This window comes from Brachionichthys hirsutus, chromosome 6 (genome assembly GCF_040956055.1).
Source record: "Brachionichthys hirsutus isolate HB-005 chromosome 6, CSIRO-AGI_Bhir_v1, whole genome shotgun sequence".
Lineage (NCBI taxonomy): Eukaryota > Metazoa > Chordata > Actinopteri > Lophiiformes > Brachionichthyidae > Brachionichthys > Brachionichthys hirsutus.
Genome location: NC_090902.1, coordinates 3498855 through 3525133, shown reverse-complemented (window position 1 = coordinate 3525133; position 26279 = coordinate 3498855). Strand labels below are relative to the sequence as shown.

General features: G+C 44.5%; 1 protein-coding gene across 1 annotated transcript in view; it reads right to left on the bottom strand.

Moving 5' to 3' along the window:
- Positions 1–26279, bottom strand: part of slit3 (slit homolog 3 (Drosophila)) — a 166471-nt gene that overhangs the window by 12109 nt on the left and 128083 nt on the right. The window contains exons 16-33 of the mRNA XM_068740660.1: positions 25592–25666; positions 24399–24542; positions 23220–23363; positions 21415–21578; positions 19162–19294; positions 17738–17806; positions 17557–17628; positions 17236–17307; positions 15531–15602; positions 15360–15442; positions 15163–15243; positions 14534–14658; positions 13003–13100; positions 10715–10854; positions 8592–8685; positions 8198–8335; positions 7659–7899; positions 6456–6586 (exon numbers count right to left, since the gene is read on the bottom strand). Of these exons, the coding sequence (XP_068596761.1) occupies positions 6456–6586; positions 7659–7899; positions 8198–8335; positions 8592–8685; positions 10715–10854; positions 13003–13100; positions 14534–14658; positions 15163–15243; positions 15360–15442; positions 15531–15602; positions 17236–17307; positions 17557–17628; positions 17738–17806; positions 19162–19294; positions 21415–21578; positions 23220–23363; positions 24399–24542; positions 25592–25666 (2076 nt within the window). The remainder of the gene's footprint in view (positions 1–6455; positions 6587–7658; positions 7900–8197; positions 8336–8591; positions 8686–10714; positions 10855–13002; positions 13101–14533; positions 14659–15162; positions 15244–15359; positions 15443–15530; positions 15603–17235; positions 17308–17556; positions 17629–17737; positions 17807–19161; positions 19295–21414; positions 21579–23219; positions 23364–24398; positions 24543–25591; positions 25667–26279) is intronic.

Genomic DNA, 26279 nt, shown 5'->3' with positions numbered 1-26279 from the left:
CGGCCCTTTGCTCCTGCGAGGCGTCTCCTCTTTCGCTCTAAAGCGCTCCGTCCACTTTAAACGAAACAAGTGGATCACATCGCTGTCGACCTTCTCAAATTTCACGCACGTGTTTGAACTTAGCGCACTCCTTTGGGCAAACGCACACAAACACACACACTGTCTGGTGAACCACGCGATTACACCAGAGTTCCACCGGGTGGCAGTAGACGACTAACGTTACAGCCCTTTCATATCTGTTTGTGTGCGTGTGCGCGTGTGTTTTTGATGTTTGTCAGAACTGGGGCTCATCAGTGTTTTGTGCTTCCATTATGAAACCACACGACGTGCTTGCATGTGTGATCTAACAGGAATACGGCATCATTTGCGCTGGAACATTTTCATAAATATATATGTCGAGCGACTGGAATGGAAGAGCTTTGAAGCTACTGTATTTAAACACATATTAGTATTTCAGCTTTTTTCGGGCTGTTTTGGCGCCGCGTGTCATTAAAAACACGTTTTGGTGGAAGTGGATAAAAACAAACACGCAGCTGCAACAGATTTCAACGGCCCCTCTTACATTTGTGTTGGACCAAACCCACAAGGGACATCAATTCTTTTTCTTTCCAGTCTAGAATCATATAAACCCTGAATGAGCACATGCACCCCCCCCCCCCCCCCCCCCCCGCCACACACACACACACAAAAGAGAAGAACTTCCTAAAAAACTGAAACTGTAATCTTTATTTTTTTAAATATAGCTGAATGAAACACAAACTGAGGTAAGAGCGGTTAGCTGCATGTCAAACTGAGAAAAAACACATTTGGCTTAGGAACAACTCTGCAGATCAACGTCCATCTAATTAGACGCCGCTATCATTTACTTGCAGTGTCTCTAACCACACTTGCGGTGTGTGTGTGTGTGTGTGCGTGTGTGTGTGCGTGTGTGTATGTGCATGACTGAGGGTATCTTCACAGTAAAACTTGCCACGCTTGTAGTCGTGCATGTTTGTCTTCATGTGTTCATACAGGTGTGTTTGTCTATATGTGTGTGTGCGCGTGCACATCTGCATGCATTAGTTCCTGCACGTTTGAGAGCTGCGTGTCTATTTGTGCATGAATGTGTGCTCAGCAGCCCCATCTGATTAAGCTGATGTTCAGCAGACAGGCATCCCAGTCCCATAGTACCGTGGTAACCTCAATTAGCCAGTGCTGAGATGGCAGCTGCAGAACGCCAAGCTCCTCCCCTGCTTTCTTCACCTCTTTTTTCAGCTTTCAGTCCACTTCGGATGAACTGTGCGCTTTACAGTCGTGGATTCGTAGCGTTTTGATGCAGCGTTTCAGGTTTATAAGGTTTCACTCTTGCCTCTGAGTGTTTTAAACCCTTAATGCTCAAGGATTGTCTGATTGTTTGCTTTAACCACAGTAATGTGGTTTTAAAGAGGCCGTTTCTGGTCAGACATTCGTGTTTATTCTGCTACATGATGAATGAAATTATTTTGTGAGACATCGATCTACACAGAGATGCATGATGTGACGTAAGTATGAATGGTTATACTTAGACAGATTCCACCATGTTTTCTTCTTCGATGAGGTTTTGTTTTTGGCACTATAACCCATAGACGTCAACCAGCGTTTTTATTATGGACATTTTCTTCCACCTGTTCATTCTGCTGCTCATCCCCCCCCCCCCCCCCCCCCCACTCTCACACTGCCGCACAGCCCCCATTCATTTTATTGCTTTTCTTACTCGCTCCCACTCATACTTAATGTGAACAACTGCAACGCTGCAATTACCCTGCAGGGATCATCAAAGTATTTCTGTTTCTGAAATAATACCCATTACTACTGTAATTATTAAAGGCTCATTTTGAATTTTAGTGTAAAACATTTGTATTTGGGTGATTTTTGGGACCTACTGGCGTTCAAGACATCCATTAGATGGACACTTCAGGCACACACAGACATGTTCATACAACACTTGGCATGCATAACCATCTCCTGCTGATGAGGGCACAGTGAAGGGCTCCGACGTCCTCGTCTATCTCTGATTCTGTCACTCTCTCCCTGTTTCTCGTCCTTCAATCTCCTCTTCCTCTCTTATCTTTGTTCCCTGTGTTCTAATCTGATTTCTCCACCGGCGTGGTCCATGCCTCCTGTCCACACGTCATCTGGTCAGGCGTGTGCGTGTTTGTCTCAAGGTGTATTTGTATCCTTTCTGCATGTTGATTACTCTCGGTTTGTTTATTTGGTCGGGGGCTTTTTCCAAAAGGGGGAGACACAGGCCTCAGCAGAAATCTGATTGGCCGTTCAACGTGCCACTCCGTTATCCGGGCATATGACTGGCTCAATTCCCAGTAGTTTGGACCACATGTTTGATGGGAATGTGAATTTTATGTTGCTCACTTTTGGATGTACAATTTCTTTTGGAAGAATTGAAGAATATTTTAATAAGAGAATTTTGCATTATATTTGTAATGTAATATTTCTAAATGTAAGATAATGTTAAACGTCAGTCAAAAGAAAGGTCATAGCACGGCGCTGGTATTTGGTACCTGGGTCTTTATCTCTGTTCTACCCGTTAGACTCCAAAACTATTTATTTATAGTCTCAAACTAAATCTCCACCTCAAAGCCAAAATGATTATTATTAAAACAAACATTAATTTACCATTTTATAAGCATTATTGTGACATGAGTCATCTTTCTGAGGCCTTGATTACAACATTTCAGCTCGCTTTCATGACCCAACTTGAACATAATGCCATTCCTGGCTCGCTGGTTTAGTCTCCCTCGCTGATATCCAGGGAATCACTTAGAATCATCCCGGGGAATGGCACCGGTCCCTGGCTCGCAGTCACACAATAGCAGAAACCGTATGGACGGTGCCATGTCCTGAATCTTGCCAGAATTGCTGCGCTCAGATTGCCGCGGTAAAACGGTTGTGCCATCCCGGAGAGTATCAGTTGAACGGTGGCAGGAGGTTCTGCCGGGCCTGTCTGGCCATGTGGTTTGAGTCAGTTTACAACGCATTTCCAAATTAGGGCAGATAAGATAGGTCATTTGCAATGCTCAGACTCATGCAATCAAATAATGGCACATACAACGAATACAGAGAAGCTCGTTGTAAAACGATCCCCAGACTTGGAGCTGGGCCTTGTATTTTCCAGAATGCTAATGCTAAACATAACATCGAGAGAACTGTTTACTTAGCGTTTAGCATTAGTAAATTCAATTCTATGGTCTCCGTTTCTTTCTCTCACTTCCAATTGCTAACTTTCCTCGTCTTCCAGCTCTGGCTCCCTTGTTCAATCTTTCCTTTCCATCCCAGACTCTAGACTATTTTATCCCCTTCTGTCTTAATCTGTCTCGCTTTTATACATTATTTCTCTGATTCTCTCATTTTCATGAACTCTGACTGTCGTCCCCCCACCCCCTCCCAGGCGTGGCCCGTGTCAAGTTAACAAGACCAGACAACGATAATTCTCTGACTCACTCTGTGGTTTGCTTTTCCCCTCTGCTCTTCCCCACTTTCACTCCATCCCTCTGTCATCCCTCGCTTCTCTGTCATCCATCGCGGCGCTCAGCCATGCCTCGTGCTCCTTTCATTCCGACAGCTTTTATCCATCTGTTTTAGCCCTTCCGTTTTCTCCTCTGGCGGGCGACCTATCCTGCTCAGTTATCTCTTTATCTCCTTTTCTGCTCTTTCAGACACGCCCTCGTTCCAACATCGCGCCATCCATCTGTCTTTCAGGCCATTTCCCTATCTGCGGTTGCCTCTAAACGGATCAATCTATCTCGCCATGCATCCATACGTCCCACTGACTTTCCTCTTGTCTCTTTTAATCAACCTTTTCAACGCTGCCCCCCCCCACCCCCCCCCATCTGTGCCAGAGCCTAATTAAATTCACACCATCATTTCCCTTCTTTTATTCGATTCTTCCTTCCTCCCCGGCACTCCTTCCTCTTGTCCTTTCATGCATTGTGAACATGAGCACATACTTATATTTGGGGCAAGTGGTTTCTGCACATCTATCCTCCCAGATCACAAAACAGTCCTTCATGTAAAGAACCAGAATGTCACTGCAGAGTTGGCAAGCAAGCAAACAAACAAAAAAAATAAAGGATGCCAATTTGCTGCTATCTCTCCAAACGGCCTTGTGGAATGCATCCGCCCTGCTGAAGTTCCTTTGAGCAGGTCACGGCCTGCATGCTTCAACACAGCATCACATTATTGTTATAATTAAGCTGTTTGAATGCATCAGTTTATCAACGGTCAACAAAGGCAGGATGGAAATTTCACCGCGATCATAACAATAATGCTACTCTATAATGAATGACCTCTATTCAGCGCCGCTGATTATCTCATCACATTACAGCTCCAGCAGCGCGGCGTGGCTCGCACTGCAGCAACAATGCAGAGCTACTGCCTGCAGACGAAATCTAAGGACTGAGCAGAACGGCATGCGTCTGTGAATGCGGCATAACGAGAACCACATGGGTTCTCTTGCTGTTCACGCCCGTTTTGGGCTGTATCGTTGCACCAAACTGAAATAAACCTCGATTATGTCAATCAATTAATCAAACGGTCGACTGGATTCCAATTTTCAGAGGGGATAAGCATGTAAACACGAGTGTAAGGAATAAAAAGAAAACATTGCACAATAGGGCAAAGTCAAGTTGGAGAATGTAAAAGACATATACATGTATATTATGTATATTATACATATGTATATTATGTGCAGTTTTCTGAGTGTACACATATTCCTTATGCAGAAACACTCTCGCCCTTGACTTCATTTTCCTTTTAGCTCCTCTGCTTGCAGAATCTATTACATGGAGCTGCATCCTAATCCTAAAGTCAAATTTCTTATGAACTGACTGTGTATTATTATCAGAAGCACCCGCCCCCCCCTCCTCCTTCTGTGACCTTGTCTCTATCGACAAGTCAAGACTACAAAGCCAGATGTCGCACTAGAACAGAGCGAAATGTACAGAAAGACTGGTGCATTTCTCCTCCTTCCTGTCTCATTTCACTCAACTACACGTATCTCTCTCCCTCTATCCACCCTCCCCTCCATCATGTGCAGTTGTCATCCTTACACTGGTGACCATTCATGCAATTTTCTATACTGGGTACATATTGTTGTCATGAAAATGAGATCAATTTCAAGAAGATTGCCCGCCCCGGTGTTACTCCAGTGGTCGTGGATTTCATTCAAAGACGTGCAGATGTGTTGTTTCTTTTTATTCTGGACTGATCTTCCGCTTTAGCTGCAAACTAGAAACTTCTGCAGACTCCATGCATCCTTTTCTCTCACATCGCTCTCTCTCTCTCTAACTCTCATCCACAGACGGTGTAGACAGAGAAACAGACAGAATCAATAAGAGCCAATCAGCACCAGACGAAGATGGACATGCACTCTTTGTCTCTCTCTCTACTCCAGCATAAAGCCAAAAACAAAGTAAGGCTTAGTTTAGCTGTTTTTAACCTTTTTCTTAGCCATAGTTTTCCAGATACAATGAATTGCAGGGGTGGCAAAGAGTTAAATAAAGATGTTTTTAGGTTTATTTTTTAATAATCAGGATCATTTCATCTTCTTAAATGTTCCTCGTGTTGTGTGTAACATTGACTGATCGCTGCATTGGGAACTTGTGTCGGTCTGTTTGCAGAATTTCTGCATACGTCGCACTATTTTTTTCCCTCCCTCCCAGTTACCACAGAAAATATTATCACACTCGTTTCCCGGATTACCTTTGCTGTTATCATACTGCGCCGCTGCATATCCATTCCTACGAATCAGTGAATAGTTGATTTGGTAATATCCCACGGCTTTTGCGGAACAACCCGCTGAATGAGGGCTTTTGTTTCCGCTGTTTGAAGTTTTACCTTGGGAGACTTTTAGTGGGTTTCGCTCAAGGACACGACTGTCTAGTCGGGACTGCAAAGGAATTCTTCCGCCTTCGCTTTGATTGCATGGTTAAGTGTTCAGACGGGGATTTTTTCTGGTTTATTTGTGTCCAAATCAGCACAAAAGTCCTTAAAGGACCCTTTTTTAAAAACCTTGGAGGCTTTTAGTGTTCGGATATGTTTTCGTGCACTATATGGACGATAGTTACACTCAAGTCATCATAGATATACAAAATCCATGTTTTTATTCATATTTATCTTGTTAGATCAGAGCAAGAATTAAATGTGAATATGTTCTGCATACTCTTGAATAAGTGGGCTTTTTGTCTTGTGTGAAACTCATGTCATTTTTATTAGTAAAAATTAAGTTTCATTATTTTGCTATAAACAGTCTGTAATTAAAGCACTTCAGAGAAAAGTGGACAAACTATATACAGAAAATGAATCAAGTATGTATTTGTAAGTTTGTAACCCTAAAGCTGACTTTTAGCATCTAATATAACGAGTTTATAGTAAACCGTTAATGATTTTCGTGTGTGTGAGTGTGTGTGCATGTTGCCTACCTATACACAGTGGTTGGTGGGTAGTTAGCGATGTCATAGATGAGGCGTATGTGTCCCTGGTAGAGCTCCAGAGCCAGGGGGTCGTGGTCCTCCTTGTACAACAAAATGCCGTTGTCTTTATCCGTAGCCACCTGGAGAAATGGACGTCAACACGATACTGATGGTTAAAGATCTTTCATCATTTCTTTTATTTCCATTTACGGACTTTTGACTTGTTTTTAAAAGCTTGCAAACATGGCAACCCTTCTTGGATCAGCTAGCAGCCGGTATAGGAAGCTAAGTTAACGGAAACTGAGCTGGATTTTAACATTGCAAATGTTTTTGTAGCTCTAATTAAAGAGACGTGAAGAAGGCTTATTCCAATATTAAAATATAAAAAAAAGAGGTCACTCATGGATTCCGTCCACACGAGACCCTTGACGTGTCACATTTGCTCGCGTGTTCCGCTAAGCGCTAAATAACAAACGAGTGGAAATGGGGCCATGGGGCCGAGCACTTAGCACTCCTGACTTCCATGGCGAACGGCCGGGTCAACACCTGCTAACAAGCTGCTGGGGAAAAGAAAGAGAACGAGGTAGAGTAATGAAAGAGAGATATGAAATATTGGGAAGAAAAGAGGGAGCGAGGATTGGAAAAACAGAGGAGAAGTAAAACCAAGAAGTGAAGAGAGAACTGGGAAACGGGAAAAAGAATTAAAGAGAAAGAAAAAGCAATCAATGATTTATGAAGTGCTGTGGCCTTTCTTTTCATTTTTTTATTCCCCTCTTCCTCTCGGTCAGGGCCCCTGGGTAGATTTTAAACAGCGTTAGCGCTGACACTGAAAGCTCCTGGCAGACACACACACGCACACACACGGAAACACACACACCCAACAGGTGGTAATTATCAATTAGACCGGGCTCTGCTTCTTGTTTCTCTTTCGCCCACTCACACTCTAATTTCCAAAAAGGAGGAAAATATGTCTCAATCGGGCTATAAATCTCAGGTGTTCAAAGAGCAAGCTGTGTGTGTGTGTGTGTGTGTGTGTGTGTGTGGACATGCTTGACTGTTCAGTGGTGCAATGGAAACGGAGGGTGTGGCCAATGTCTGCAATGGTTTGCAGGCATGTGATGAAAATTACATTTCTAACTTTTCTATAAATCTGTGCACCGAGCGACCTTAAAAGCCAAAGCTCTGCCAGCACACGTCAAAGTTGGACCATACCTGGAGTGAAATGTGCGCTGTGGGGCGGAGCTTTGCACCTGGAAGCTCCACGTACCCATCTCGCCCCAGGAAGTGGACGGTGGCCATCTTGTCGCATTTGTTGCCGTAGAAACTGGGCATGCAGCGGCATACGGGCTCCCCAGCAAGCACCAGGCACTGGGCACCGTTCTGGCAGTCTGATTGGTCGCAGGGGCTGGTTTGCAGCAAGATCATTGGTGGAGGGTTCTCACAGAACAGCCCACTGAGGGAAGGCGGGATTCAACAGGAAATAACAGTCAAACTCCAGTGCGGTGATTTTCTACATCTGTTCCCCTGAAAAAACTTATTGTTTAGGAAATGGACATGTTTTATCAGCATGAAATTATTTTCCACTGTATCCTCTGCCTCAAATATCTCTGAAGCTGTTTTTAAATCTCCATTAAATTAAATTCTTTATAGCACTTTTTGTTTCATTAATTTTTTTCTTCCCTACATACGCAGCCATAACTTTCCCTCTCTCTATTTCTCTGTCCCTTGTGAGAGAGAATGGAGAGCCTCACCTGAAGCCCTGCCTGCAGACACAGGTGTAGCCGTTGACGGCGTCCACGCACTCGGCGCCGTGCTGACACTTATTCTCCAGACAGTCATTGTAGTCCTGCTCGCAGTGCCCGCCCACGTACCCCGGCAAACACTCGCACCTGCGGCGTCATGGAAATACACATTTAGAATCTCTCAGAAATCAATATGGAAGAAAATGAATTACAGCGATCAATATCAGCCCAATGCTTATATATAAAAGAGCTTAAACGACATGTCAACTTGCATTTGTGTTGAACAAAATGGCCCCGAACGAGTGCTGCTTTGTGTATTTCTTTGACCCGCTATTTTACTGACTTTCAGTGACGTGACCTTTGACCCCTTAAAGGGCTGACCTCGTGCAAAGCTGTCACTCACCTGTAACTGCGGCCAACATGGACACACTTGGAATCGTGCTGACAGGGGTCGAATCCATGGAGACAGGGGTCGACCACCTCGTCGCACAGGTCACCTGAGAGTGAAACGTTCACGTGTTCAGTAATTGAAAGATCCGCATATATATATATATAAACGAGACAAGAGCCCGGAGGAGGAAGCCGACAAAACGTCTTCAAGCGTTCTGTCGGCTTCAAATGATAGTGGGGGAGGGGGGAGCAAACAAAGGGGTGGGAAAGATTCTGTGTAAAGGAGTGTATATTCAAGGCCTTGGATAACGCAGGGTGTGTCTTCAGGCAACATACAGGGAACAGACGTATCAGCTGTTTCTCAGAGCTGATGGAGAATGAGGTTAATAAGTCGGGGAACAGAGGACACACACACGCCCACACACACACACACACACACACACACACACACACACACACACACACACACACACACACATGCACACACACACACACACACATACGCACACACAGTTGAAGATACCAAGAAGAAGAAAAGGAGGAGATTGGTAGAGGTCAACAGTGTTTCCATCATTCTGGCTCTGCTTTAGTCCAAAACCTTCAAGTGAACTATTTTCAGATTGCAGACTCAAAATCGAGGTCTAGAAAAACTATTCCCAGAATGCTTTGCAAAGAAAGGCAGCGTAAATGAAAGAGGAAAAGAAGTGCACAAACTTCTATAATAATAATAAATAATGTCGATGTTTGAGGAGCAAGTCAAAAGGTTTTGGGATTGTTTTAGTCTCATGCCATCACTTTACTCCACCCGCCTCCTTTTCCCGGGTCACTTTGAGACATCTTGCTCAGGTGAACTCCAGCCTCAAAATGGCATCTGAAAGCGAACGCATGCCTCCGAAAGACGTGCGATGTGTAAGAGACTGTCCGATGACGAGCTGCAGGATGCTCACTCAGTCAAAGATGCCAACACAGACGTGCTAATGAGGAATTAGCTGCGATACCTCAGAGTAATGAAAATACACAGATGAGACCTTCGACACTTACTGTAGATGATAATCATTTGAAGGAAAATGAGCCTCAAGCAAATTGAAATAAAATGGAATAAAAGAAGCTCTGCATGACGAAGCGTTCCAGAATAATCCGGATGAACGCCGGTGGACTGGATGACCTCCTGACCTCTACAATACGCCCAACATATCAAAATGACACACATCATCCTGCATCACTAAATCTGCGAGACAGAACGAAGCACATTTGGGGTCATTTTTAAATGTTGGCTCTCTCATCTTGCAGGTTGTAGAAATCTTATATCAGCTGTTTAAAAGGACTCGCCTTAAGTCTTGACCCCCCCCCCCCCCCCCTCCCCCCTCCTCTCTTGCAAATGTTACGTGACAGCTCTGGCTGCTGAGTATGAAGAAAGCTGAGCAACTAGCGAAAGACTGTCCTCTTAATGTGACACCTGATGATTGCGCTCCGGTTCACCGAGTCGAGAGGAGGTTCAGAGCCAGTGGACCCAGCTGTGTGTGTGTGTGCGTGCGTGTGTGTGTGTGTGTGTGTGTGTGTGTGTGTGTTGAACAGCTGTATCTGGTAAGGTGGCTGGCAGTTTTAGTAGCTGTGCCAACAATGATAATGACATGGCGCATGTGTGGAAGAGTGTGTCTGTGTGTATATTGACTGAGATCCAGTGTCAAAGGAGAACGGGTGTGTGTGTGTGTGTGTGTGTGTGTGTGTTAGAGGGCACTGAAACGTTCCATCAGCAGTTTAAACTCAGCTTACTGGACTCCACCGAGTGAGCGCTCTCCCTCTCTTTCTTTCCCCGCTTTCCCTTTTCCTGTTCGGTTTTCCCTTTCTCCTCCACTACAAACTTCCTCTCTGAACTCCCCGCCCCCCCTCCCCCTCCCTCCCTCGTGTCTGATTCCTCTTTCAGCCTCCCTGCAGGAGCAGTTTCAGGTCACCGTGGAGAGGCCGTCCATTACGAACTCAACAAGCAGCAAAGTGGAAAATATGATTTTCCGAGTGTGTGTGTGTGTGTGTGTGTGTGTGTGTGCGGTAGCAGACCCTCCCAGTCTCTCGGGAACAAACGGGCAGAGGGTTTCGGGAGCAACGGGAATGACGGAGTGCAGGAATGGGCGTGTGCACCTGTGTAATTTGGCGGACAGACGCAGGTGTAATTGTTGACGCCATCGACGCAGGTGGAGTTGTTCTCACAGTCGTTGTCTTCGCAGTCGTCCGGGTTTATTTCACAACGTTGGCCCTCGTAACCCGGCTGACACACGCAGCTACACGCACGCACGCACACACACACACACACACACACACACACACACACACACATAAAACACACATAAAACAATTACCAGAGAATAAAAAAATACATATCAAAGTTGTACTGATGGAAATGACAAAAGTACTTTTTCTAATTTGTCAAATAAAAACACACAATTTTAAAGAATCGTTTACAAAGTTAAAGGCTTTGGTGCACAACTCTTTTATGCTAAAGACTAAAGACTCACCTTTGAAAAAGAATACATTCAAGCCTAAATGTATAACACAACAGCACATTTGCTCGTTCAATGTTTAAACCCTTTGAGACATTTCATTTAACATAAGGGAAACACGGACGCTCTCCTCCGAGGACACTGTGAAGAAGTTATCAAAATGACCTCCTCCCCCCTGCTTCATCTTTACTCCTCTGCTCATTTATTTCCCCGACCTTCCCACCAGCCTTTCATCTCTCTCCCTTCTTCCCAGCCTTTAAGGCAAATATCAACACAGTCCATACACAGAGGGCTGATGAAAACTGACCACAGCTGCAGGAAACTGACCCGTCCATTCAAGTACTCGCATTGGATGAAAAGGAACAAGGTCATCCCGACACAATGACCACGAGGAAAGTCGTTTCAGCACAAGGGAGCAACAAAGGTGCATGAAAAACATTCATTCTGCCCACGTGAGATGAAAACTCTGACCTCATCTCAAAATGAGAAACGAACGACAAATGAAAGGAACACAAGCAGAACGGACAGAGTCAGAGACGTTCGACTAATCGCCTTCCTTGACTTTTAAAGCACATAATATGACTAATGGCTTCCTGCTCAGGATCGGGGTTAATTGTAATTACTGGATATTCCCAAATGATTATATCATATGGTAAAATGTCAAGAGGATCTGGTCTCCCCAGCCCCCCCCCCCCCCCCTTTCTCGTCCTCTTTCTGAAGGCACAGATTTCCGTACCTGTGTTGGTATTAACATTAAGCGAAGATCTGCAAAGGTTAACGGGATTCCTAATAGTATTACCATGCAGGACGTTAAAGGCCAGATGCACATCAAAGCTTTACAAATAAGCAATGTCCTTGTTAAGGGACTCAGGGAGGAGACAAATCTGGTTAAGATATTTATGGCCCTTTTTTGTCAATAAAAGTGCCTGTTTGTCATGAGACCGGGACAAAGAATGATATTTTTACAGACACTGATGACACTGGCAGGTCTCATATATGGGATCCTACTTCCTTGACCCATCAGAGTCTTTAAAGAGAATAACAATAGTCACTTTTCAATGTTTTTTTTTTTTCCGATTTAAGGGCTGTTTTATTTAAAATCAGCCACTTTCAACAGGTTTAATTACTTTTGCTCCTTCCAGCTCCGTAAGTAATTCTGTGTAAGACAACACGGGGAGAACAGAATGTAGGGTTTTAGAATTTTAGGTTGTGGCCAAAGAAAATGTAAAAAAAAAAAAAAAAAACGTTTGTACTTCTGCAAAGCAGAACAGAAGCCCAGAGGTGTGAGACGCTAGCCTGGTCTCCACTCGTTCAACACGTGCTACTGAGAGTCCCCTGACCTCCGGCGTCTCCGGAGGAGCAGCTCTACAGCTCGGAGCCGGCCTCTGATTGCGCTGAGCAGCTCCCAGGCGTGAATGTGTGAAGCGGGAATGAATGTGGAACAGACGCACCTGGAAAGACGGAAGCAGGAGGAGGGCCGTGGGTTTCGGCTAAGGTCGCGCAGCAGTTTAAAACTGATAAATATTGAGTAGAAGGAGAGGGCACAATGATTTAATAGGCAGGTCAAAGTGGACCACAAATACATCGTAAGGGCAGAGTAGGTTTATTTCTCGGTTAATGCTTTGTCCAGTGAGGCATGGCGGTCCGCTCTAATACCGTTCTCTATACGTCTGGGGCAGACTTAAGTTCATATTCCCTTAAGATGAGAAGAGAGGGTGGCATTTTTTAGACGCCTCCAATAATCGGTGTGCACAATAGGGTATAAAAAAGCAAAAAGGTTGGACCCACGGCGTAAACGGACCGGCTTCAGATTGTCGTTTCGTTCGGGAAGAAAACCCAAACGGACGGTTGTGTGGTTGATTTAAAGGAACTCTACCAGAGGGAAGAAGAAAATCAGGTAGTTGGCATCTGGTCTTTTCTTTTCTTTACCTGAAGTATTCCTCATGGCCGGGGTGAATATGACAGGTTCCGCCGTTCGAGCAGGGGAAGCTGATGCAGGCATTGATGGGTATTTCACAATGCTGACCCTGGAGGACAGGAAAATCAATGTGTCTTAATAATGGCTGGCTAAATTAAAGATACAGTATTTCCAGTGACTCTTCATCGTTGCGTCACTCTTCCTCACACCAACAACCAACATCTGACCCACAACTTCCATTTTCCACACACACACACACACACACACACCCTTGTACACAGAGTCCTGCGGCTGCAGATTTACTTTCGGCTCACCGAACCTTTGGCCGGCTTCTCACCCATTTCCTCAGATCAACGCCAAGAAAAGGACGTTCAGGCTCGTGTTCGCTCGCCATCTGCCTTCAATCGTTCTTCTTCTCTTCTCTTTTTCCACTGTAGCTATTTGTTTTATTCACACTCTCTTTGTACAGCTTATATCTCTCTTATAATATTCTCTCCTGTATGTTAAGATTCCCTCGCTCCGTCCACCTCCTCTCTATCCCCCCTTTGTTTTCCGCAGCTCCTTCTTTGACTCCTTAAACACATTTTAATTAACCTTGTCCCAGTGGACTCACAGAAAGGAAAACACACACACACACACACACACACACACTCAGACAAACAAAGAGCTCTGTTTCCCAGTCTGTGACCTTGGCTATAGTGATGTTTTAATTAAAAGCATGAGATTAAGGTTTTGTCCTGCAGAAAAAGGGTTAGGTTGTGAGGCATGTGTACACACACACACACACACACACACACACACGATACCAGAAGTGTATATTTAGCGTGCTGACACACAAACTGATTTAAGTTAATCACAACATATACGCTTACACACATACTGTATATATATTTATACGCTCACACCCATATATTATCTCCACCAGTAGATGTGGAGGTCTTCTTAAATGCAGAGGTCATGACAATTATCGCACCGCTGCCTTCTGATCAATCAATACTCAGGAGGCAGCCAGCTGCAACCATAATTACTCTATTGATAAACATGTAGATACATTATGCATGCAGGTTGAGGCTAAGCCTGATAAGGCCGCTAGTCCCACTAGCTCATTCAGCACGGCCATCCATCTGTGGGATAACTTTCACACATGCAGCAAATTCCATGAATTGAACAGCAAAAAAAAAAAAAAGAATCACAAAATGCTAAATTATGTGACAGCATATGTAGCCTAGACTAGCATAAGGCGATAGAACAATAAAATATGCCAGGGATCAAGGACTTGTACTTTTTCCACAGCTGCTAAAACAAATGTTCATTCTTGATGAGTGACGTTGGAAATGATTTTGGAGCTAATGAACTTAGTAGCCAATATTTACCACTTAAAATGTAACATAAGAGTTAACATAAACTGGCACAAGGCTGGGAAAGACCACAAAGATTTGTATAATCAAGTACGATTGATCGATATATTTGTTCTCTGCAAATTCAAAGTACTTCTTTGACATTTTTTGAAATGTGACACCCTATCCCACCCTCTTATCTCACCTTGAATCCATACGGACAGGTGCAGCGGTAGGATCCAGTGGCATCGGAGACACAGGTGCCGTTGTTCAGGCACGGCGCCGCCAGGCAGGGGGCGCATTTTGACAATAGGCTGATGTCTGCTGGGCCTGGAAAGGAATATAGTGAGAAAAATAGAAAGTATAAAAGCCGGACGAATACATATTTATTTATCCGAGGCTGAACAGCATTCACACAAACTTCATTTCACGGATGGTGTGCTGAGAAAGAGCCTGGAAGGATAGAAAAATAAGAGCTGAGGAGATCAATAATCCGGCCATGGAGAGGCTAAAGAAAGAGGAAGCTAGCGCTCGAGTCAGTGTGATGATGACATGAGCAGGAATCCACGCCCGTGTGTGTAAAGCGTTTTGTGATTCCTTTTCCCACCAGGCAGGCTCTGATCTTTATGAAATGCGACAGAAGGTGTTTCTGAAGCTCATTCTTTATCTGTGAATATCAGGAATCCTCTGATTGATCAGCACAGACAGATCATTTTAAATCAACGTGAAACTGAAAAACGAAGAAGCTGCGGAAAGAAAGAACGTTTGAAGAGCTTTCTGGATTAGATCAGTAATAGGTTAGGTTAGTAACTGCATAAAGAGGAAACCTTCTACCTTTGCACTGAAATCGGTTGAGCGGCGTTGTGAGGAGGAGCCTGTCCGCCATGTCAGGAGGTCCGGCGCAGCGAGCAATGCCTGCAGAAGTACACTCGTTTGACCTCTAGAGCAACATTTCTTACGTGCAACGTGAGAAATCAATCAACATTTGAGGTTTTTTTTCACGCCCTCTAGATTGTGATCGTTCATCTCACCGGGTTCTTTGAAGCCGGCTTTGACCCACTGAGAGAGCCAGCGCAGGTCACAGTTACAGTACAGGGGGTTGGCACCCAGAGCCCTGCAGACACGCACAAGCAAAAGCATGACCGGCAACATCCGAGACACCTGTACACGGGCAGGTGGGCGGGGGGCGGGGCCGTACTCACAGGTGCGACAGAGAGGTGAGGTGGTTGAAAGCTCCTTCTGGTATGGTGGAAAGGTCGTTTCCGTGGAGAGTGCTGGAGGAGAGAGATACATGACCTTGAAGGGAATTCATCCGATGGGCTCGTCGCTGTCTCTTTACAAGCAAACCCTCCACAGCTCATTAAAAATAAAAGAAGCAGCGCTTTGACCTTTCACTTCAGCATCCTAGTAATTATTACAGTAATTATCCTTTAACTCGTTTTGTTTTAGATCTGTTTTATGCCTAATATGTTATTAATACAATTATGATACATTTAAACAATCCAACTTCCTCACATCCGCCATGTCAGAAGGAATTCTGCTGTCTAACATACCAACCATGATGAGCCGCATGCTAACTTATATAAATATTTGTGGTTCCTCAGATCCAGGAACACCATTAACACCTCCTATAATGGAAAATACATTAAATATTTATGAGAGAATAACACAAAAATAAAAGTTTGGAATATTTTCCGCTGGCAGGCTGCGATGTGTACGAGAGTGAGCTCGGGCATTTCTGTTAGTGTACGATAATAGTGCATGAAAGTTTGGTCTGAAACTTATAAGCATGTGTGTGTGTGTGTGTGTGTTTTGGGTGTGTTGCCTGTTTGATGTACTGTGAATTCACATTTCATTAAAGTGAAGGTCTGCAGTGGGAAACGGCTATCAAGACAATGATTGGAAAAGTGTGTGTGTGTGTGTGTGTGTGTGCGTGCGCGTATCTATGTTCAGTGGTGCCACAGCCCCCGCGTAAGGCTGGCCCAGGGGGGTTGTGGGTAATGACGAAGTGACAGTGATGGCTGCCTGGCAACCAGTTGCTATGCGGGAGCAGAGCGGGCTCGGTCCCCACGGCAACATCAACAAAAATGAAAGGAAGAAAGGATGTAGGAAGAAACGATCATAATATCTCAGCAAGGTGAAAGCCTCGCAAGAGAAACGGACAACGTTCAGGGGGGGGCAGAAACAAAGATGGCTCCTCGGAGGGCGAATAACTGATAACATTAAGCGGGGAAGAAAAGCATCGTATTCATGATGAAGAACAACAGAGCATATGGATGATGTGGTTTTACGTCTCATAGGCAAAGCTCGAGCAACAAAATCGGCATAAAATAGCAACAATGCTATTTTATGCCGATGCCTTCGTCTACTAAAATAATCCTTTTGTAGATCAGCAATATTAACATGCGTATGTGTGTGCGTATGTGTGTGCGTGTGTGTGTGTGTGCGTGTGTGTGTGTGTGCATGTGGGCTTGGGAGACAGAGGGTGGACAACCAGATGGACGACTGAGAGAGACAGACGTTGAAGGACGATTCGTCAAACACAACACCGGGTGGAGAGAGAAAGAGGAGGGCAGGTAGGAGGGCGAAAGAGAGGGCGAGATAGAGGAGGGGATGGATCGAAGGAAGAGGGGGAGAGACAGTGGGGCGTGAGGGGCGTGAGGGGCCGGAGAGAGCGATGAGAGAGGGAGGATTAAAGAGGAGATGAGAGATCGTCACCTTTATCTCTTTCAGTACCCTGAAACAACAAATGATTGGGTGGCTGCGACTCATTTTGGGTCTGGGTCTTAACATGGCACTGTCTGGCACCATGGGAGTGATTAATCTTTGATTTAGCTCGGTACTATATTAGGGAAGAGTATGAATATTAAATCAGTGCAGCACTTGAACTTGAAGCTCGCTACTCACAGCAAGCGAAGCGCCTTGAGCCCGTCGAAGGCGTGAACCGGGATGCAGCGGATCTGGTTGTAACTCAGGATGCTGGGAGACAGAAAACAAGAACAAGGTCTCAAGACTTTATTATTCCCTTTGATGATTAGAAAAAATATATTCTGTTGCCTTGTCGTATGACATTCCTGAATAAATAAAGTTTAATTTAGAGGAGGTGCAAATAAGTGGGAAAAACATGACAAGGATTAGTGGAGCGAAAGGAGCACTGACGGGTTTTAACCAGAACCCATGCATGATATCAACACATGGGTGTGGATGCGTGTATCCATGGTAACTTACAGTGTGGCCAGCTGCGTCATGTTGCTGAAGGTGTACGGGGCCAACGTGCTGATGCTGTTGTTGCTCAGGTCCCTGAGTAGAGCAAATACACATGAACAAAACACACTGCATTTATTAATCAGGTTTATTAATCTCCAGCAAAGAGGTGTTGTCAGTTCAAGGTTGTGTGTCTGCTACATACACCAGTGACAGCTGCTTCAGCAGGGCCAGCTCCTTGGGCACAGATGTCAGCGTATTACCCTCCAGGTATCTGCAAGGTAAGGTGTATCGTTAATGTTGTGTGCCTGATATATTCATAGACATCGCTCTGTGAGGCTAGAACATGGAAACGCTTCGTTTTATGACATTAAGTGTGGGAATTAATGCACAACCTAATTTCTTTTTAACCAGTTTAGCTTACGTAACATTTTTGGTTTAAAAAGGATTAAAATCACTCAGTGGCTCTTCTGGGACCTTATCAGCCTATAAGGTTTGATAAAACAAAAATATATATATATATATTTTTATTTCATAAGAAGAGATCTTTAAATTCTGTGTCTATATTATAACATTGGAAACAGCCTGGCATGCTGTTTTTCATTGCTTCCAGTCTTTATGCTAAGCTAAGCTAATTACCTGCCTCTCATAGCACCATACTGTGAGATGCTCACATTTGAATCTGTCTTCTATTATTACATGAAACAAAATTGCTGAATTTCATGTGTTAAATTGCACCTTTTCCAATGATTTGATCAAACGACATTTTATTTGCACAAGTAAATGATTTAACTCACCAACCAACCAATCAGAACTCAGGATGCTGAGATAAAAGGTGATGATTTTGTGTTCGTATATGAGAAACACACACATTCCACTAGCTGCTGCTCTCTGCTCCTCTCTCTCAGGTTATAGGTAGGTCATGTGGACAGAATGATTGAGTGTCTTCTTCAGCCTGATCAATACATAATCACTGCTATTGACCCTGCAGGACTGGCCGATTCCACAGCAAGAGGGAGTTCTCTGTGTACAAATATTCACATTCTCTATGGCAGTTGATACTTTCTTCTAAACAACATAATCTCAATCTCCAATATCTGACCGTAAAACGGCGGGGTATATAGCCATCTGTTTGAATCCTAATAATTAGTTGCGTCTTTTAATATTTAGAATTCTCAACCAATTACTCATGATGTACTTGCAGAAATGTGAACTCACTTGGACCTTGGTTTCTTCAGAAGTATCATTGGAAACTGGAATTTTCTTTAAAAAGGACTTCTCGAAAGCATTTCAGTAATTAATCAAAGGAATGCAGCTGCTCCTAAGCGCCCTGGTAATCATTCCATCTGCCTCTGTTTGGCGAAAGAATGTACTCGACCATAATGATTTAGATTACCAGCTAATATGTAGTGAACTTGCAGTACCTGCTTTGCTATTAAGCCATCAAGTCCGAGAGGAAGAAAGAGAGAAGAGCTGTGAGCTGCAGAGGGAAACTGCTGCATCAATAGTGCATGAAAAAGAATCGACTAAAATGCCCATTTCTGTTAGTCTGCAGGTTGGTTTCCACAGGTTTTGTGTGACTGCATGAACAACGATAAATGTGTGTGTGTGTGTGTGTGTGTGACTCACAGCTCTGTGGTGTCCTTGGGAATGCCCTTGGGCAGAGAGCGCAGCCCTCTGTTGCTGCATCTCACCACGCTATCTGAGCACGTGCAGATGTCAGGACAACCCGAGGCAGGGAGACAGCCATTATCCTCAGCACCTGGACAGAGACAGAGACAGAGACAGAGACAGAGAGTTAGTGGGAAAGAGGGGGACAGACATAGAGAGAGAAGAATGGAGGGAAGAGGTAGAAAAGGGACAAAAATGTCATGGGCAGATGTGAGAAACAATGAGAGGGACAAGGGTGGGAAAAACGTGGGACAGATTTAATAGGATGGGGAAAGACACAAAGAGAAACGGGTAGAAGAAAGAAAAAGAGCCTCTGAGGTCTGTTCGACTCAACTTAGCATTCCGATCGACAGCAGCAGAGAGTACTCTACAGTCTACAGCACATACCCAGGAGCTGCTCAGACCAGTTATGCTGAGGCGTTTCAACATGTGGCTCAGGACCCGCAGGCAGGTCACAGTGCTACTAAAGACCCTCAGATCATTAGAGCGGCACGTCGAGCAGATGTGACGGGATGGACTCCGTTCAGATAGGAACGCTGTCAGCCTTCCTCACTGGCTTCAAATTCATGCTTCCTCTGCCTCGGAGGAACCTTTGACTCGTACGTGACCGTTCTTTCAATCGGCACATTCTTTTTTATGTTTTTTTAAACACAGAGCTGAGTCAAACAGAACAGTTCTACACACACACACACAATCACACAAACACCGGGACAGAAAGAGCACAACTGTAATAACTGAATCCTTGCAGGTAAGAAATGATCCCAGGCCGGAGTGTCGTTCTTGGCGTCTTCCTTTTCCTTGGCTGACGGACAAACATAGAAAGCTTTAATCTAAAAAAGAATCATGCTGGAGGATAATGACGGCTGGACACTGAGCCAAATATAACACACACACACACAAACGGCAATCCGAGCACGTGTAAAAGTGTGTGTGGGGAGAGAGGGAGGGCGATTAGGAATGAAGACCTTTGTGTTCCTGCTTCGTTTGCGCCTTCTTGCCACCATATGGTGCAATGGTGCTAATGAATGTCTGCGGGTGTAACCGTGTGCACGCACGTTTGGATGCTGCGCACGGCGCACGTTTACTTTGTTAAATAGCTACTCCCCACGTCCTGTGGCCATTTTCTCTTTCACTCGTCGGTTTCCTAACTGCACTAATGTCTAAATGTCAAGTAAACGGTCGCTTACGTGCCCCCGTGCAGAGCAGTGTGCACGCGAGTGTATGCGTGTGTGTTTCTTATCTGATGTGTGTAGCTGGCGAGTCCGTCGGGATGTGCAACCATTTGCTGACTCACTTTGCAGTTGGCTGATTGAACTAACATCTAAATATCTTCTCACAAATTCAATTAACTTTACCTTTCCCCCCGGCTGCCTCTGGACAACTTAAGAGCCATTTACTCGACTATAAATAGAGCCGACATGTGGACCTCAGTTCTAGAGGTGTTATTCTTTATCTTGAAAAACCCAGTGTGAGATTTAGACCTGAGGAGTGTGTGTGTGTGTGTGTGTGTGTGTGTATGAGCAAGATGAAAGAATTAATATTAAGATCCGATACCATCTCAGAGTTTACTTTCTCGAGCCAACCCCGGCTAACTACTTTCCAAAGTCATTTTCAGTAAATGGTTGCAGCACAGCTACAGGAAATTAGAAAAGTGTAATGAATTCAAGGAAACTCCGGGGGGGGGGGCAGAGATTGAAGGATAGAAGGAGGCAATATTTTAAAGAGTGCAACGTGAAAACCTAGAAAGAAGGGAAAAAAAGAGGAAAAAGAGAGATGTTAGCGATACGGCAGGGAGGGACAGTGTTTTCTCCGAGGCGTCAAACTCGGCAGGCGGGCTGACGGTCCAAGACGCCGACAGGCCGGCTCGGCTGCAGCAATGGCAACATCGCCGTAGAAACGACACGCTGATCCGATCTGCAGATGCTGTTTGTCCGTAATTGATCATCCTGTCCTCGCAACACCCCATTAAGGATGTGCACGTGTGAGCATCTGCCGGCTGAAGACGTGATGGAATGTTTTTGCAATGCACATCTGGAAGGCTTGTTAGCGCTTGACATGAAAAGGTGAAAACAATTAGAACGGGCCCGCTTCAGCCGAGTCCAAACCAAACCAAAAAAAACACAACAAACCGAGTTTCAGTTCTCACTCACATCCTACAGGCCTTTCTCGAAGACGAGAGAATGTGATTAGCCAATGGGACGGGTGCCTCACCATCGCATGTGAAGTCTGGCGTGGCCACGTCCTGGATGGGGATCTCCTTCAGGAAGGCTGGCTTCTGACAGCGAGGGTTTCCACTCACCACCCGGGTCTTCTTCAGCCACTGGCCCAGCCAGGCCAAGTGACAATCACACACATATGGGTTGGAGAGGAGGTTTCTATGAAAGAGGGACGGAGACAGGGTGAGGCGGAAGCAAGCGGACCAATGCAGCGGACATCGTAATCCTCTTAATGGCCTTCCTGCACAAACTGAACTCATCAGAGTAGAATCATTCCAAATGGCTCATCTGAAATATTTTCCTTGATGTTTACCCTCAAATATAATATACAGAGGGAACAAAAAGGCAAAGGTTATCAGCCTTTCATATTGCTCTAGGGGCAGAGGGAGAATGGAAAAGAAAAGGCGAGAGACTGTGGGAGAGAAAAAACAGACGTTATCTGCACTATTTATTCACACGTGACCCCTGCGTTCAGTTGCTTTTGTAGGCAAGCTCATGTAATATTTATTTTTAACCGGAATCAGGAAATGGAAGCATGTTCTTCTTCATTCTGCTCAGTCTTGCTAAAGAGATTTGGGGAGGGAAGGGGGGGTTAAATATATTAATGAATACTATTTTAGGCAGCTGCAATATTCTGAACTCTACCGTAAGCAAGCCCCCCCCCCCCCCCCCCCCCCCTGGGGCAGTGACATTTCTTTTAGCAACGCAGGCAGCGAGCTGTGGGGGTAAAAAAAAAGAAAAGAAGATATTTAGGGAAAGTTTCATTAATGGAAACAGGATGTGAGGAATTCCTCCCTTTTTCCCCACCGACTCTGACAAGATGTTTTAAGAACATATGATCCCATCCCAGGGATTAAATTTTAGCAGCATAACAATTAGTGTTGTAAAAAGTGATAAGTAGCTCTCTAATGATGATAGTGTTCCTCATTTCCTTGTAATGAATTGACCTCGCCGCGTGCCAGCCAGACCTAAGCCAAATCCCTTCCTTCCTTTTCAGCGTGTTAATCTTTTAATTAAACGCTCAAACTCCAGCGGGAAATAATTCACTGAAAATTGAGACAAGATGTTAGAAATAGCAGGAGTTACAAGAACGGGAGCTCTAGGAATTAAACCCAGGCAGGTGCTGCATGAAAAACGATGTGAATGAAAAAGGAAATGAAAAGTGGCAAACGATGCATTTGTAAGTGAGAAAGAAAAGCAGAGAGTTTGTCCATTCATCAACAATGAGAAACAAAATGCAAAGAAAAGAAAAGAAGGAGAAAGCACGGCTTTGCTTGTTCAAGAAAATATACACTGTAAGAATGTCCCGGCAATGTTTTATAGAGCTGAGGAAATCTATTATTTGCACCTTTTACATCCGGGTGGCGAGAAAATATACCATCCAATAATTCCTGTCTTGGCCGCAGCAGGAGAGCAAATCTTTGGCAACATGAGCTTGCAGATGCTTGTGTGTGTGTGTGTGTGTGTGTGTGTGTGTATGTGTGTGTGTGCATGCGAGCGTCGGTGTGCAGATGCTTCGGTATATATAGCTTTGATAGCAAATGTCCTGGGATCCAGGCCCATCTAGTCAATAATGATGGAGAGCATCTGTGAGGAGAACATGCATGTGTGTGTAGGTGTGTGTGTGTGTGTGTGTGTGTGTGTGTGTGTAAAATAATTCCTACTGCAGGATTAGAGGATAGAGGAGAAAAAAAGAAAAAGGAGAGCAGATTCAGTGCGATTGGAAGAAAAAAGGAGTGCGTGGCAGATGTTTACAGCAAGAATAATGAGATAGGAAAACAGAAAACTGATGGAACTCACATGGTGGACAGAGAGTGCAGCGTGGAAAAGGCTCCCGGCGCGATGCTGGAGATCCTGTTGTCGTACAGCGACAGCAGACGAACAGAACTCAGGCCCGTAAACGTGCTGTTGTCGATGCAGCTGATCTGGTTGCTCCGCAGCATTCTAGAGACACGCAAAAACGCAAACTATACATATACCACAACACAGCAAAAACACGCAGTTAACAAAACGGCTGCCAAAAGGCTAAACTGACTTCACAAAGAAAGAGAATAAGAGACCATAATTTATAACACTGCGTATAGAAGGTCGGCAGGAAGCGGGGCTAAATTCAAACCAGCTGTCGTAGGACGGCAGCGACAGACTCGAGAATATGACATTAGCGTCTGACATGCCACGCGGGGCCAGGATAACTGAGTTAGTTAGCAATAGCAATCTCTGGGACAGGCTAACCTAGTTAGCAGAGCTATTACTGGATCCTCTTAACATTACTCAGAGACAGCCATGATGCCATTAGAGAGTCATTAGTTGGTATATGTATACATGATAGCATTAGCTAGTCATTACTGAGCATACGCAGACAACATTAGCTCTTGATTTCATACGGTATATCCTGTATCCCCCTAATTGGATGCCAGCCTATTTTTGGTGGGTGCCCAGATTAGAGGATTATGCAGTGATCAGGGTGATTGAGTTAACCGTCCAAGTCCAGGAGAAAAAGTTAACAAAGTCCACTGGATGCATATTTTTACAAAATATGATTAAAAAAAAAAAAAAAGCCTCCATTATAAGTAAATTGGAAAATCCGTTATATGTATCGCGACAGTAGGATTATCCGTAATCCGGAGCCGATCCGGATAAAATTCGGTGGTGAGATAGAGGTCCCCACCCCACATGATTGCCTCAAATTCCATAAACATCGGTCAATAATCAACCGAGATATTGAGGAACACATTTTAAAGCTGCAATGCTATTAAAAATTTCAAAGTGACCCATAATCTAGAATCTCTTCTGGATCTTCACCGAAATGCAATCAACTGTTGCTTGTAACATTCCCACCATTTCCAGAATATTTCATCAAGAGCCGTCCGTAACGTTTTAAGCTATATTGCTAACAGACAGACAGACAGACAGACAAACCCCCGCCTCGGCGGAGGTAAGTACACAACAAGATGCAGACGCGCTGCAGACAAGACTTACAAAGTTTTCAAGCTGGTCAGCCCTCTGAACGTGCGTCCCTGCAGTCCAGTTAGTTTGTTCCCCGTGAGCAGCAGCTCCAGAACTCCACTCCCGCCCTCGAACACACCGTCACGGATGTCCTTCAACTTGTTGTTGATCAAATTGCTGCAGGGCCAAGAAATGATGATCAACCGATTATGCTGCTTTTCATATTGGTGTTTTTACCCAATATTTCACATTTAATTGCAGTAATAAATCACCCCTTCAACAAATTAATTTCAAACCCTTCTCTCTTTCAGCTTAATGTCCTCAATAGATATTCATAAAATAAGTTATAGCCGTCACTGCGGCTTACAAAGCATGTACGCACAAACACACGCACATAAAACAAATGAGACAAATGCTCGCAGGCGGCCGAAAGTGATAGCGATCTTTCATCCTGGCACACAATGAGAGAAATTAAACTGAAAAGACAGCGTTTGGCCACAGAGACAATAACTTGCCATGATAAGCATGGCAACCGCTGTAGCTTTCAGTCATCGCTCTGTTCACGCTATCTCTGATCAGCTTTGTGTAAAGTGGGAGGAAAATAGAGGAGAAGAATGAAAGGCGAGACAAGAGAAAAGCAGAAACGGTTGGAGACAATGTGCGTAATTAATGTTTGTTGCGTAGAGGCAAGGGCAAGGGAGGCAGTGAGGTGAGGGGGGGGGGGGGGGGGGGGGTATGGGATTCAGAGAAGGAAAATGGAAATGAATTCTGGCTAATCTGTATCGTCAGTGACACTGCTAGATGGTTAGCAATTTCCTCTCCAATTAATCAACTGCTGGTCTGTCTCTATCTCACTTTGAAATAAAGACACACACGCACACACACACACACACACACACACACACGCGCGATAAGGACTGACTGTAAAACCAAAAGCCCATTTTGCATTTCAATTTAATATTCACTTCCTCCATACCTCCCATCCACACTACCTGCCTCTTCCTTCTCTACAGCCACCTGTCTTTCTCCTTTCCTCGCTGTCACACTAATTCTCACTTCTTCCCTCTTTCCATGCATCTATCCTTACTTCTTTTCTCCCTCATTACAACAATTCAGAGAATGAATTCAACCAATCTAAAAATGCTCAAACATAAGAAACAACAACAATAACTGACCCCAATGTAAGGAATAAAAGCTCGTATGTAAAAAAAAAATAGTATACACACATTTTTCGCAAGTTGGGCAACTTCTTAAATGTCCCTGTAGCCTCCAGGACAGCAATCTCGTTGTCATTTAACCTCCTGTGGAGAAAAGAAATGGACGCAAGTTAGACAGGACTTCTTTCATCAAACAAACCTGCTTTAAAATCCAAACACAACTGAAGGAGGAAGTGAAGGAGGAACTGCGTGAGGGCTGCGTTGCCAGAGTAGAGAAGAGAAGGGAGGAATACATCTTTCCTATGCAGTCATCAATAGCCACACTGCCGTAAGACAAGAGAAAACAGCTTGAGCGATAGTAAGGCAGACATCTGCTTTATGGAGGCAATTTGTTCTAAAAGAGCGCTAATAAAACGATGCCATTTGTGTCTGTGCATGCATCGGAGGTAGAGCGAGAGAAACCGAGGTAAGGAAGTGAGCGTTCAGCCGGAGGGGACACTTTCTACAGAGACAGGAGCTTTTAAAGCAGGAGCGGGCCGGGTGAGGCGAAATTAAACTCATAATCTGTGCAGTCTGAAGTCGTTTGTTAACACCAGGAAAACATCAGCGTTGACACTCCTTGTTTAATTTGCATATTTCAAAAGGTGGAGAGTAAAGACAAAACATTTCTAATCCCTTTACCTTGCGATCTAGAGCTGACGCCATCAATTCAAAATGTGCTGCTAGTTTTATCGAGCATAAACAATTTTGCTAAGGC